Here is a 14,839-nt window from a genome sequence, read left to right as displayed (position 1 = left end):
GAGAATGACTCGCCATATATTTTTTATATATATGGCGAGTTGGGTCCATCACAGAAAACCCACCAGTACCTCTAGCTTCAGCTGCTCTCCACAAGCCAGCTCAGTCTCTGGGACGCGTTTTTAGGAGATGGTTTTTCAGGAAAGTTAGAAAGGTCTTGGAGTAAAGGAACGACATTACGATACACACTAAGGGGCCCGCTTATGTTGCAAATGGATTTGAGGCCAGTGTCCGAAAACTCATTTTAAGCAGCCACTCTAACAGCACACAGAAGGCAAATCAGTCATTTTGGTTCAATTCTTTCATTCTGTTTGCATTGTTCCTCATAGGGTTACGCCACGATTGGCACATTGCGGCAACATCTTGTCTGGTATTTGTTAGAATGGGAAAAGGTTGCTTATGGAGGAAAAATACCTTAAAAATAGAAATGCCGTAATGTATGTAATGACACCTTAGAACTGATTATATATAATCTCACATTTGTTGTCTCAAAATATTGTATGTTACTGAAGTACGACACAAGTATGCATTTGGGAGAAGGGAATGTGAAATATGCAAATGATTATATTGTATGTTCAGAGGCATTTTGAACATATAATTTCAATATATTTAGTTACATCTACAGGTGGTCCAATTTTTGAATGCCGTTTCAAATTACTGAAAACATGAGGGACGGTTTGCAAAGAATTTTTGATCACTTCCATTTTTTCCATTAAAATACATTTCCACATATTTTAATAAAAATATTAGTACTAATTTTTGTTTGCCAAGAACTAGCTTTATCTTTTGAAGAGTTACAATATTGATTTTTTTAAGACTTGTGTTTTTTAGAAAAATTCTGGACATTTTTAATCAGAACTTTCAGAGGTTAAAAGCCATCCTCCTAAAAATTAGTCAGAGAAAACGTGAAATATTCATCTAGATTTTTCCATCCACTTTTATCAATTGACTCCTATTAAAATGTTTTTAAAATATTTCATTGGTGACACAAATACCCTGGTCTTTTTTGGCTCAATAGGGTCTTCATCTAGAAACCCTAATTTGCATAGCAGATTCTTACCTCGAAATGGTGAAAAATTTTGAGACGATGATTTTAATCTCAGTATAAGCAAAGTGCTAAAATGTTTCTGCTGGAGATGTCTAGACCTAGATGCATTGGAAAGGGTATGTTTCTGACACATATAATCGCAAGCAACTTCAGATGACATGGAAACAGCCATAAAGGAATACTGTTTTACATCAGAAATCTTTAAGAGTTTTTTGAGAAAAACCTCATTTCTCAGGGCAAATTTTGAACAACTTTGTAGAATACTTATGAAAATATTTTAATTGAAGTGCTGCAATTGCTGCAGTAGGATTCTTTCTTGCTACTTTTTTTTCATTAGAGAAACATATGAGCTTCTTACTCAGTTCTCCTTCATGCTTCTGTGGAAAGGGCTCACCGTGGCCTAACGTGTACGTAATGCACACAGAAATGTATTTTTGGCTAAATGTAAGGTTTAAAAACATTAGTTCAGGTACATTTGGATGCATCTAGAACATGATGCTCCATCTGTGCTAAAAAAAACTATTAGATTGTGAATATTCTTCTTTAAAGACAGACCAAGCAATGGGTCCAAATGGATGTTTACCAGGAAAAAAATCTTTTGGTCTGATTTAATGCCACTTCAACTTTTGTCTTGTTTTAAATGCAACTGATAAAGAACAGCATTTGAAGGATTACAGATGGGAAATGGGGTATGACTGGCAGGAGAGGAAGAGAGTAGAACATGTGTGCAAGCAGTGGAGGGGACATAGTTTATCATTTATGAAGAATGATTTATAGGCTCGTGTCTCCCGGATAAACACAGAAGCACATGCATATGAATTGCTCCATGTCTCCAAAGCAAAGCTGTTGAGATCTTTGACACCGGTTTGATGGACATCAGTAATCTGAAAGAAACTACTTAGATACATAGTATTCAAACACAGGCCTGAGGATTGCAAACAATAGTACACATGCAAAAGGATATCCACTTTTACACATATGCTCGTTATGCTGGTTTGTGATATTTGGGTAAAGGTATGCACAATATGCCTAACTAGCATTTTTTGTACATTTTAAAGGAAACATGCTTGTTCCTCTGCAGCTGTGTCCAAAGGTATAGGCTTCAGAAAACAGACTATTAAAAATAAATAAATAAATAAATAAAACAGCTATATTATTATGAAATAGGGGCATGTAGAGGCTTGGTTATTTCAAATTATTTTTTAAGAGAAAAAAAATTAGATTTGGTTTTTAGAATCGAATTTTCTCAAGTGTGATCCATGCATAGGTTATCTAAAATTTTCTGTATTTAGGGATATAGAGAACTGGATCTCAAACATCCTTTTATTCAGATATGCTGCTAAGAATTAGAAGATCCTTATTTCTTCTGACTTTAATTTGGCTGACTGGACATGGAAATAAATGGCCAAAAAGTAGCTGAAGTACAGTTACTGCAATTCATCGTGAGCTATTTTTATACAATTGGTGAAGCTAGGCTACCTGACTCTGCGAGCCAGAGACTCTGATCATGGGACTCAGTTGCCTGTTCCCAAATTTTCAGTAATGGGGATATGCCAGAATAGGAGGTGGGAAAGGGGGAAAAAAAAGTTTAAAAAGGATGAGGAAAAGGTTGATGTTGTTCAGATACTTCCTGGGATTTAAAGGGAGGGAAATTACATCAGGAATGCACATTTGCTGTTAATAATTCTTCTGTAATTGTCGTTATTAGTCTACGAACTACTGACATCACATGAATAAAAAAAGAAAAAGACCTGCAAAATAACATAACTTTGAAAAGATGTTAATCTATAGCATGGATTAATCATAAAATTTTTGTGGATGGAGTATCTTAATGTTACTTTACACATGGAACATCTGCAATGGAATCATTCTGGATTAGGATCTGGGGATACTGCAGCAATAAGCTTTTGTAAAATACTGGACATAATTTAATATGCAAAAGCAGAAGGGAAGTAGCACTGAGTAGTCAGCAGTGATTAAAGTCAAACATCTAGGATGAGTCAGCACTGTATGAATTAAAATAAATGAGCAAAAGTGAAGCACAGTGAAATAAATACATGGAGACAGAGTGCGAGAGGAAAATGTGGAATTAAAACTGTACCTGGGAGTGTTTTATTAAACCTGGAAAACTGTTCAAGAAAAAGGATTTCCTGAAATCTTTTAAGCAATCATCCCCTATGTGTCTATACAATCTTGTGCATCTGTTATCCCTTGGCCGTATGTACTATATTTCCATATTTTTTCTACTTTACATTTTTTATTCACTTCTTACATTCATCAAGTGGATTGCAGGAATGTTGCAATCAGTAAAAGCATACCTAATGTAAGTGGATCTGTAAATTATTTATAGATACAAAAGATAGTTTAAGATAAGCCTTCAAGAGAGTTTTGTTCAGTTATTTAAATATGCACAGTGTATCCTGCCAAATGGACTGGCAAGCGACTTCAAGGTATGTAGGAGCATCTTGGAAATACTCAATTAATGCAGTTAATTTTAAGCTTCATGCCCCCTGCTGGTGCGAAAGGAGGTAAGACTGGAAAAGTGGATGCAGAGGTCTCCAGGCAATTAGAAATGATTTTTTCCTTGAGTCGAAGTCACCTGAGAGCAGAATCCGGACTCCCAGCAGGGACCAGAGGGTCTGGCTGTAGTGCAAAGGTGGACTCATGCAGCCCAGAATGGCATCCTGCCCGCACGATGTCCAGCCTGTCCCATCAGGTTGTGGTGTGGGTTTGCTAGAGGCACCAAGAGAGGGTGTGAGTCTTAGGACCCTTTCCATCGGACTCACGGCTGCAGAAAAGTGCTACGCACAGACTGTGATGGGCAACTCTCCTTTTATGATGGTACCTAAAGCCTTCATTTATAACGTACTGGGCAAAAGTCATTCTTCTCTCTTCAAGTTCATTCAAGGGGCTCCACCCCTTGTATACAATGGAAGGGAGGGATTTCTCATTTCTTAATCCTGAACAAGCCTAGGTGAGAGCTAGGTACCAACAGCCAGGGCCCTGCGTGCATTCCCTGCACACAGTTTAGTTGGCTATGCTCAAAGCAGGGTCTCTGACATGGCACAGCTGGAGAGAGCGGCTTGAGAAGCCCTGACCAGCTTTGGAGCCATTTGAGAAAGTGGCAAGAAGCCTCAACAGCTGCTTCCTCCCTTCTTTTGGGAGCTACGTTTACACTGAGGCCGTTGCCTGCTTGCTGAACGAGGCTGCGACTGTGCCTGTGGCTGGCTACGTTCCTCACTGATCCAAATCCAGACTGCTGACTTGATGTCCTGCTTGGTCTCATACTTGCCTCATCGCCATGGTCTTTTCTGATGATCTGGAGTCTTGGCTGAACCTGGTGACTGTCACAGGACCTGCCCTGCTCCTGTGCTGCAGTGCTTTACCTCTCATAGGCGAGACCGCTGACTCCGGCCATCTTCTGACTCTTGGCTCACTTTCCCGTATGGAGCAGCCTGCTTCTGCTGCTCCTCAGCGCCAGCCTGCTCAGCTCTGTCAAATATGAGGTCTTTCTTTGCATGCCCCAAAGCATAGCTTCTTCAAAGTGGAATTTCAAGATGAAAACTAATATCTCTCCAAAGTAGGCTACAGCTGAGATGGGATCTGCACATTTACAGTTTTGGATTACAACTTGACCTGTTTTGGGGAAGTTACTCCCTTTCCTGAATTAGGTTCTATCTTGCCTGTCAACATCTGTTTCCTCTATGCAAACAAATGCCATTAGCACAGGCATCTTTAACTCAAGTTAGCCGTCTAGGCTTTCATAATCAGTAGAGAGAATAAGGCAAGATTTATATTATCCCAAGGAAGATGTCTAAGATTAGGTGAACCCTGCTCTTAAAATGACTGTTTCTTTCTCCACTGATACATGCCAGGCTAGTCCAAAGTCTTAGGTGGAAGCGTCTTCACTGAGGATACCTAAGGGAGAAGTGAGCTGAATCCTGTTCCAGGCCCCATTATATACTTTCAGCCCTCATGGCTGAAAGCCATGGTAGATTTGTATTTAGAATACATTTACATGCAAGAACGACTAGTATCTTCCACACACTTCAAAGGGAAAAGACTTTTTTTGAAAATTAAACTCCAGCTCCATGCTTAGATTTCAGATTCAGACTTCCCTAGGGCAAGGGGCTAGATCCAGGGGATCACAGTCCCTTCTTTCCTGCGTCTGATTTGCAGATGCGTCACCAAGCATTACGCACTTGGCAGGGACACTCCCCGTCTCCTAGATCCCAACATACGGCCATAGAAGAGACAGTCAGGGCGGGCTGCGGGGCTTAGGATATTTCTGGCTTGTATCTGAAGACTACAGCCAGCTGGCTTCATTTACCAGGTTTTCTAAATCTAGATAATCCTACTGCCAGATCCAGCTTTTGTGACTTTTCCATCCCTCCTGCTTCACTTTTCTTGGAGGAGACAGGGAACAGCTGTTTGAATAGCAGATGCAGCCCAAATGGCCAAACATCCTCTGTTCTGCGCTCAACCCACGGGAGTGAGGTGATGGCTGCTTCTGCAGAAGGAGAGGATGGGAGAGGAGGCAGCTGATAAGGTAACACCTCTCTCCTCCTACCCTGCAGCAGCAAAGGCAGTTCTGCAGCTTTCTGCAGGAGTAGGGATGAGGTGTGGGTGTTAGTGCAGGCAGCAAGGGATAGAGAACTGGTTAATTGCTGGGGGCCAAAACTCTGTTTCAGTCTGTTTGCTGAGGTCAGAGCATCCTGCATTCTACAGCAACTACACAAGACCTGACATTAGCTGGGATTTGATATCATCTGCTAGCAATGCCAACATAGCTCTTTGAGTTCCTTCCCAACATTTTGCGGTCCTATTCCTTCCCTTCTCTTCCACCACAAGGAGCGGGTACAGATGAGAATGAGTGCTGTACAGCTGCCATTTGTAACATTGTCTTATCATTAATATGAAAACATTGGAAAGGAGTTTTTTTCTTGATCTGGAGGATCAAAGGATTAAAAGACAGAAATCTTCAAATCTCATAGAAAGAATAAGTGGGTCATAAACCCCCATTCTACAGTCTGTAAACACAGCATTTTGTAATGCAATAACTAATAATATAACTAAAGTAATAATAATACATATAATGCGTTCTGATGTTGTTTCTAATTAAACGGCAGAATACTGTAGTCTTCTTTCACTCAATTCTGTCATAATGCAGTTTTAATGCATATACACATACTGTCTGATAGCATGATTTGCTGATAGCATCATGTTATATTAACATCAAACAGTTACTTGCGATTCCATTAGGTAGATCTGGTGACAATGCTTTCTTGCGACCTTTTATTTAGTTCCAAACTAGCTACTTGAGCTACGCTATTTATGGTGGATGGGTGCCTCACATTCAGTGTATTTTTTTTTTGTTTTTTTCAGAAAGTTATAGCTAATGCAGTTTAACTGTTTCTCAGAAGGCGGATAAGGAAAGAAATATGTTATTTTTGCCCATAGAGAAATCATGCCATTATCTCATATAGAAATGCCTGCTCTGTGGAAGACAGCCTTAAAATTTGGCACAAGGTACAAGGACGACAGGAGTTATCAGAGCTGTACAGGCAGCATCAATGCACACTTGATAGGGTTGAGTTCCTTGTTGTGTACAGGGGGTAAGATAGCTCAGAGGAAGGGGATGCTACCGTCAAGAAGTTTGGGGCTAAGGATGGTGATAAAGGCATTTGCTCCAGGAAACCTTGATGATGAAACTCTTCCAGAGGTTTATCGTTTGGCCTGCTGAAACCATCTCTGTCACCTCAGAGATGCTCAGTGCTACCTCAGACAGTTAAAGCCTCCTGAAACTTCTCTCTGCAGAGGCCACATTTCATCTCTCACACCTATTGCTAGTGGGGTTGTCCATCCATCCTTCCCTCAAGCACCTCTCCTGTTGTCAGGGGGCTGCTGTGGTGCAGCATTTGAAAATGTAGAGCAGAAGTGTTGTCACTTCCATGCTCAGAGCGATTTCCCTGCTGGCACCCAGCTTGTTGGAAAGCAGCTGACCTCAAACACAGAGAGATGAAGAGAGGGGAGAGTACTAGAGTTTGGGGAAGAGGTCTCGCAAGCATGTGAGGTAAGAGATGTGAAGGACAGGAGCTGGGGAAAATGCAGTAAAAGGAGCAAAGAGAAAGGTGAAAAGTTGAAGGGGACAGAGCACAAGTGCAGCATGGCTCTTATATCAAGGTACTGTCTCCAGTTGTGGAGGTGACTAGGGTTTGGGAGCCTCTGTACTATGCTGTGGTGCACAGTGGAAGCATGTCGTTGGCGTCTTTCATAAAATGTTCACAAGAAGGGGGGCAAAAAATCCCCAAGTCTCAGTGCTGTTTCCTACTTGTTTTGGCCAATGGATAGAAGCCCACATGACAGATTCTAAAGGTCAACCCCTGCTGATGACTTTTGTATCAAGGAATACAGTTCCACATGATGGATTTTTTTCCTCATTTAAAAAAAGCAAAATAATTGCATTAAAACAAAGAATCAACCAGGTGCTAAGGTTAAAATTTCAGTCATGCATCTAACATGATCAGTATAAGCATTTCTGTATGTGCTAACAATATAATTTCTCCAAGTACGGGTAAGATAATGGTTTTTTCCCTTGCCTTCTTGGAAATACTTACATCTAATGTGCAGCCCTTATTAGTCACCTTGTGCACATTACTGTAATAGACTTTCATTGCATGAATACGTATCCTTCTTCCATAGTCCCGTCTGTACCTCGCAGTGTACAGGGATGCTGTTGATAAATTGCTGTAACTTGTAAAGCAGTAAGTTGTAGATTCCTGAATTTTAGTTTCTATAGAATAAAAAAGGGGGTTGTTCTCATAGGGATATCGAAGAACTTATTTTAATATTACTTCTGTAGCAATGCTCAGGTGTCCATTGCATTTTAGAGATGGGAAAAAAGCCAGCAAAATCAGTCATTGCCCTGAGCCAATTTTTTCCCTGATGTTGAGGTGCTTAGCATTTGCTTCTGTTGTTCAAGGCAGAAGGCTGTGTTGTGACAAGAAAGGTTATCTGTGACTTGTACAGATGAAAATGCCCCCAACAACTGGGGCAGCAGCTGGGCAATGCAGCACGTGTTAGCCAGCAGTGCCTCAGCTGAGCCAAAGGTTAAAGGTGGTACTGACCCCCCTGTATCCTGGGACGTGACATCCCCCGGGTGGATTAGGTCTTGCTCTGGGAGAACGGCCTCCAGAGGGAAGGCAGAACTCTGTTGGCCAGACTTTGAATTTGATTAGCAACTGATGAAATTAATGGAAAAAAGCTGGATTGTGTTTTCAGAAAACAGGCAGTATGTAAAAACAAGAAAGGCTGATAGAGCTACTTGGTTCTTACTGTTTTCTTCAATTTAATATGGTGTTTGAAGTTTAAGGAACAAAAAAACCCTTCTCTCTGAAATTGCAAGTTTTCTCCAAAAATAGAGCTGGCGAGAAAAATGTGAACTGACTTTACCAAAAATATCATCTGTGTCATGAACAAGCCTTAACTACATTAAAGCAAAGAAGCTTGATTACTCTTTCTCTCTCTCGCACTGCTGCTGCTCGGTGGGGGCCAGCATTTCACTGGGAAGGATGCAGACCAGTGAGAGCCTGCTGTTTGTATACAGTGTGCTGGACTGACTCAGGGCTTTCCCAAACCAGGTATTCCTGCAGCACTGAATAACACCACATTATGATCCTGACAGCATCAATAAGCAAGAAGGAAGGGGAAGGACACCACAGGCTTACACAGCAAGCAGCGGGCCATTGCTGTCCCCTCTGACTTGTCCATTTGGGTTCTGCAACGCCAGGGTCTGGATCTTGGCAGTTCCTTTTGCTCCTTCTGAACACCCAACAGCTCTCATAGCTTTTCCTTATCCTCTGAGAGGGCAAATCAACCCTATCATTACTCTTCTTGTAATCCCTTTTACACTCCATGCATTTTGAAGGCCTTTCCCTATAGCCTCTGTACACTTCAGTAGGTCAGTCACAAGGGCTGGCCCTTGTCTGGCCCTATACATCTTAACTGTACAGTTAAAATAGTCATATTCTGAGTCAGTACCAGAGTTTCTTACCTTGAGCTCCTTGACTGTAAAACAGTCTGTGAGCAGACTCGACATCCAAAAAGTAGTCCATTTTGAAGGAACTTTATATTTGTGTACAATACTCCGGTACGGATGATCAGTCAGATTCCTGGGAAAGATTACAGAGATGGCAGACAGAAAAAAGCTGGTGAGTTTCTTTGTGGAAATAATTGTGTAGGCAGTCACTAAAGTACTTCATTTGGCATATTAGGGTCAAAGCATTTTCAAATCACTATTCATGGAACTGCATAAGTATCCTTTTCTATTTTAGGATCTTTGGTTTAAATCCTTGTCTAAAGACATAAAAGAAAACTCATACTGCAGTATTAGCAAGATTCCTAGTACCTTCCTTGTACAATCACCTTTATTCTAGCCACAGTCTCCATTTCTTGCAACACATACACCTGCCTGTTACATTTGCTCTTAAAAAGAAGATCAGAAAAGCTTGGGGCAGGGACCTCCTTTAGCCAGATCCACGGCCAGCACCTCCGAGTAGGCACTACTGTAACAGACTACATTCAAGGTAGCATTCGTGCCGCTTACGCCGAAACACTGCACTAGAAAGGAAGACACAATATTCTGGATATTTCATTCCACCTAAATGACTAGAAGCCAACCTTGTCTTTCCTCTCCCCTCTTACTGACCAGAAGTAGCAACAGAACGTCCCACCATCAGTTTTAAAAGGTGTGATAAGAGCAATCATTAAGAAATCATTAAGAAGCACTGCTTCTTAGCTAAGGTTTATATTTTTGGCATTCTTCTGAACCTCGGGTCTGTCTAGATCCTAGATTACAGCTGTCCCAGATGTACACTGAATCAGGTTTGCCTCTGCCGGGCAGAGTTCCCGGGATTATGCACATTATCCTGACCCTTCTCCAGCCTTCTTGCTACCTTCTGCATTTTCTTCTACTCTGAACAACTCACATAAAAAAAAAACAGGATTTGTAGAAAACACACAATCCAGTTCTCTCCTCCACACCTCAGTTAGCTACGGCATATAATCATAAGCATACAAACAGCTCTGCACAACGTTTATTTTAAGACAGACAGACAAAAATACCTCTAGTCCTTTTCCGTGCAAACCTAACAGAAAGGTTTGAGGCAGGGAGTCTGACCCTTCTTCAAGCAATTCCTTTAATTACATAGGCAAAAATCAGGAAACCAGGGTTCCAAAGCTTTCCCTTTTTCCTTCGATTCGGTTTTCATCGATCAACATGCAGTCCTTTCTAAAATTCAGAAGCCTATCCTGATGAGAAAACTTTTAAAATTCCTCAGCAATTCACTTTATTGTAGCACTCCCAAACCAGAAACGATACTTACTGCAGAGTATCAAGAGCTGCCTGGCAGTGGTGCAAGCTCCAGTAGTTTCAAGGAGGGTTTCTTTGATCTTACTAAATGTCCCCAGTGTAAGCAAACAATTTTGATTGTTTGATTGGAACTCTGATGAATAATGCATAACGTCAACTGGACTTCCTTTATCAGATAAAAATGGCCAGGAGATGTTGTTACTTAGCAACAGGAGGTGACACTACGATCATCTACCCCACTCCCCCTCACCCTTCATACTGAAAAATTAAGCCCCTGGTTTTGATTTGATAAAAACTTTGCCAAGGAAAAAAAATCTACATCAAGTTTCCTTAAGAATTTGTTTTTCACTCTGATCTTCCTTGTTGCATCTCATATTCCGAGATATTTTTAAGTGTTTCATAATGATTAACCGTAAAATTGTGTTTTGTCTAATAATTTGCTTTCAGTAAGTAAAATACCTACTTCCTCCATCATTTAGCACAGGGTAATGAGATTGTTAAATGTTTTTCTATGAATATAATGCAAATAACATCTTAAAGAGATTCATTTCTTATCTGGTACTGCTTGTTGGACAAGGCAGACAGAAAAAGCAACACAAAATGTTCCAGTGATGCTATGAAATATATAGATTATCCAGAAACCTTTCCTATTACAGAATTCCTACTTTAAGTAATTCATTCATTCTTGAAGGAGCTCAAACATCTGATACAAGCATTCTCGAGGAATCATTGCATTTCTGCTTAAGATACAGCCTTTTACAAAACACACAATGTAGGTTTTTTCAGGAAATACACATTGATAAAAAGCCAAAGCACTGTGAAAGATTTTAAAAATAAATAAATAAAATCAGATGCAGGAGATAAGTACTTACCAGTGTTACTGACCTCTTTCCATCCTACTGTCATGGAATAAGACTAAGCAAATGCAACCCAGTCTGTGAGCCAGATTGAACAGCTTCTAATTTTCACTTCAACCTCGAAATCAAGAGTACTGAACAGAGAAAGGTGACGGATCTGCTGTTTTATATTATGATGAAATGAAAGCTCTTAGCACAGATCTGAGCAGAACTGGTTTTTTTCAATACTACATTAGCCTGCTAATTTGAGGAAAGTGAAAGGCTTTGTTTTACTGTCTTTTATCTGTTCTCTTTGCTACCCCCACAATTTAATTTGCATTTAAAATTATTCTTATGTCTCCACTGCACTCCAAGGTATGGAGCATTTTCTAATCACGATGAATGTTCAGTGTGGTTTTTGTGCAATGCCACTTTTATTCTGAGCCAGAAACACAGTGAGTAATTATAATTGCCAGCTATTTTCTGGAATGAAATACAGAGTGGTTGTCTGATGCAGTTTCTGATTTTTCCTCCATTTAGCAATACATTGCAACAAACTACTCAGTCAAAGCATCAGTAAAATCATAAATCAAATAGCACAGTGTCATGGCATGATAGCTTAAACATGCATATCCATAGACCGTGAAAGCAGAATATGTTTCTACTGAGATCTTTTCAATTATAATTTGCCTTTCCCGAGTTTGAAAGTGGGCTTGGATGGTTAATAAACTGAAATATAGCACAGTTATCTCTTGGTGGCTTCCACTACATCTAGTTTAGCATTACTGGAGCTGCACATTGGAATCCTGATGAAGCCAGGCAGCAGGGGCTAACAAGGGCCATGCTATTAAGTTGCACGGGCATTCCTCGTGCAGGGACCAGGACCCTGCTTCTTCCAGCAGGTCTTAGTCCGATTTTGGAAGTGGATCAGAAATTAAAGAAGGCAGTGATAAAGTGATCTTTTGATAAATTTAGGCTCAGAAGTTCTGGCCAAGAGAAGTGTCAGGAAGCAATCGGGCCTACTCTTCCCATATTTGCAGATGTTCTGCTCAAAAGGTAGGTATAAATGCCCTCTGAAATCCATTGCCACCAAATGTTACTGCTGCTCAAAACTGTGCATTCTGAAAGGTTAGGTTTTCATTTCAGTATCAGAAAACTCTATATCAAGTAGCGTAGGATTTTTTTGGCTTTTAAGAAGAAACCCAAGAAGATAAATAAACCCTCAGAGTAGGTTTTTTTTGGTGCAGGTTAGAAAGTAAGAATCCCTGTGAGCGGATTACTGCATGGGTTTCCACTCTTAAGATTTCTTACGTGCTTCTTCAAAGCACCCAAAGAGTATCAAAGATAAGGGTGAGCTATATGAACTCCAGGTAGAATCTGGCATGGCTGTTCCTACACTGGCACCCCACTAATTATGGTTGGATTGAGTAGGCGTCTCACAGTGCCACCTTAGTGGTAGATCTGGCTTATGCAAACTGTGTTCCTGTTTTCAAAGGTGTGACAAACATTTTCATTCCTAAACACAAATTGAAGCAAAAACAAACATCAAGAACGCTGCAAGCTGCCTTCTTTGCATTTTGGAGAGTTTGTATTTGCCGTGATGACTACTGAACAATAGTTCCCTCCAGGCTGTCCTCTGATAATTATTGGATCCATTATCTTACGGACCTGGGGCCAGTTGCCTGTTTAGCCCAGCTGACTTTCTTCAACAGAAAACCAGAAAAAAGAAGAAAGGCTGGCAACAGAGACGCAGAAGGAAAAATGGAAGACAGGAGAACACTATACCTCACTTGCTCCAAGGATCGTATCTGCTTGTTTGCAAGCAATACGGAATACTTTTTTTTTTCCTGGGGGCACTGGATCTCCCAGTCAGAAGGAGGCTGAAAAAATACAACCTCGCATGCTGGAGGATGTTTTAGAGCATTTATCCTTTATCCTTTGGTATGTCCTTCTGATCCTCTTTGCCATCACCCTTGCAGTCTGCATTGTGATCTTCCACCGTGACTGACAAGCGTAGTCACTGAAATCACCAGCAGCCTCTCTACTGACCATTGCAAGATCATCCATCTTGATACCTTCATCCATCGCAGGGGTTTACAGTTCACTTTAAATTAAAGTGCAGCAGTTCTGACAGCTGCTAAGAGCTCTTTCTGACTAGGGGGTACTTAGCAACAAGAAAGGTAACAGTGTCTTTATATTTATATGCTTCTGTGGCATTCATCACCATGAGGGAAATCCTTGCCTGCCTGGTTACAAAGTCTTTAGGACGGTAGTGTAGGCTCAGGTTTGACCCGCGGTCCAGAGAGAGCTCTACCGTCAGAAAGGGAAATCCATTACCTCCAGTTCAGTTGAAAAGCCTACATGTCTAGAAAAATGTTCAGGTGAAACAGATCTGTTTTGAGTTAGGTATGATCCCCAGATCAGGCTTCACATATCCTTGAGGTTCACTCTGAAAGTTTTGCACATCTCTTGAGCTAATGCACGGTGCGTTGAGATGTGTACTCTGACTTGGTTTCCAAAGAACAGCAGAGCACCTCAGGGTGCAGACAGGGAAGGACAGCAGTAGCCAGAACCAGAAACTGTACTCTCCAGCTCTCTGAACGCTTCCCTATGCTCTATCAAGCCCTGAAGCCAAACTTGCAAAACCTCTGCTATTGACTGGACCTCTTATCAGCACAGATCCCTGTTCAGGATAACGGGTGCAATGATTTTGTAACATACACAGATACCCACGGAGGACTAGACTGAGACTGAACTCTTTGTGAGCTAGACCATAAAACCAACCAACCAACCTCTGCTAAAGAAATACTTGGAAAAAACCTGTCACGCTTTGGAAAAATCTGAAGCCGGCATTCCTCATCATGAGCTTAAGTAACCTACTGCATCACATTTGACTTTTTCCCAAATTAAAAAAAGAAAACCAACCAAAAAAAAAAAACCTCAAGAGGAAAGTAATTGAACACTTGGCATTTAAAAGGAGTGAGTAGCCTTCTGGTTTTCTAACAGTCAGATACATGTAGGCATAGGGCTGGGTTTTTTTCCCTACCCTGAACTCTATTGAGAACATAACTGTTACTGTAATGACTCAGAGCCTTGGAAAAAAAAGTCTGCTGCTGACAAACACTAATATTAACCTGAAAGAAAGTGGGAGAGAGAATGTAATGTGTGACTGAAGAAGTGTAGGCAAGGTGATTATTACAGAGTTGTTTCCTGAGGGATACATTCAGAATAAAGGAAGAATATAAAAGTTTAAGCCCCTAAGCTATGAAGAATGGGGGTTTTTGAAGTTATAATTATTAGTCTTGTGCTTAGATATATTAAAAAGAGAGGATTGCTAGCAAAATTAGGACACAAATATGTTCTCTATTTCCTATTTGTAATGCAAGACAAATATTATGATGCACACAACATACAATAAAACACAAAAATGTTCAAATGAGGGTTACAGATGCTTTACAGTGATAGAGACTAACATCGATGCTTTCAGAAATTTCTACAGATTTTGTACAACTCCATGTTGGGGTCCTCGGGCTGAAACCACTTGGGAATTTTAAGAGAGTTGTCCAGAAGAAGAGACACTCCCAGTG

General features: G+C 40.7%; 1 protein-coding gene across 1 annotated transcript in view; it reads right to left on the bottom strand.

The window, feature by feature from the left end:
* PHACTR1 (phosphatase and actin regulator 1) overlaps positions 1-10,553 on the bottom strand; it is a 313,153-nt gene extending 302,600 nt beyond the window's left edge. Inside the window, exons 1-2 of the mRNA XM_075142705.1 lie at positions 10,430-10,553; positions 9,100-9,217 (exon numbers count right to left, since the gene is read on the bottom strand). Coding sequence (XP_074998806.1) covers positions 9,100-9,160 — 61 coding nt within the window. The 5' untranslated portion in view covers positions 9,161-9,217; positions 10,430-10,553. The remainder of the gene's footprint in view (positions 1-9,099; positions 9,218-10,429) is intronic.
* Positions 10,554-14,839: the final 4,286 nt, after the last annotated feature.

This window comes from Calonectris borealis, chromosome 2 (assembly GCF_964195595.1).
Source record: "Calonectris borealis chromosome 2, bCalBor7.hap1.2, whole genome shotgun sequence".
In the NCBI taxonomy this organism is placed as follows: domain Eukaryota; kingdom Metazoa; phylum Chordata; class Aves; order Procellariiformes; family Procellariidae; genus Calonectris; species Calonectris borealis.
The sequence above is the reverse complement of the archived record's forward strand: the minus strand, read 5'-3'. Positions and strand labels throughout refer to the sequence as shown.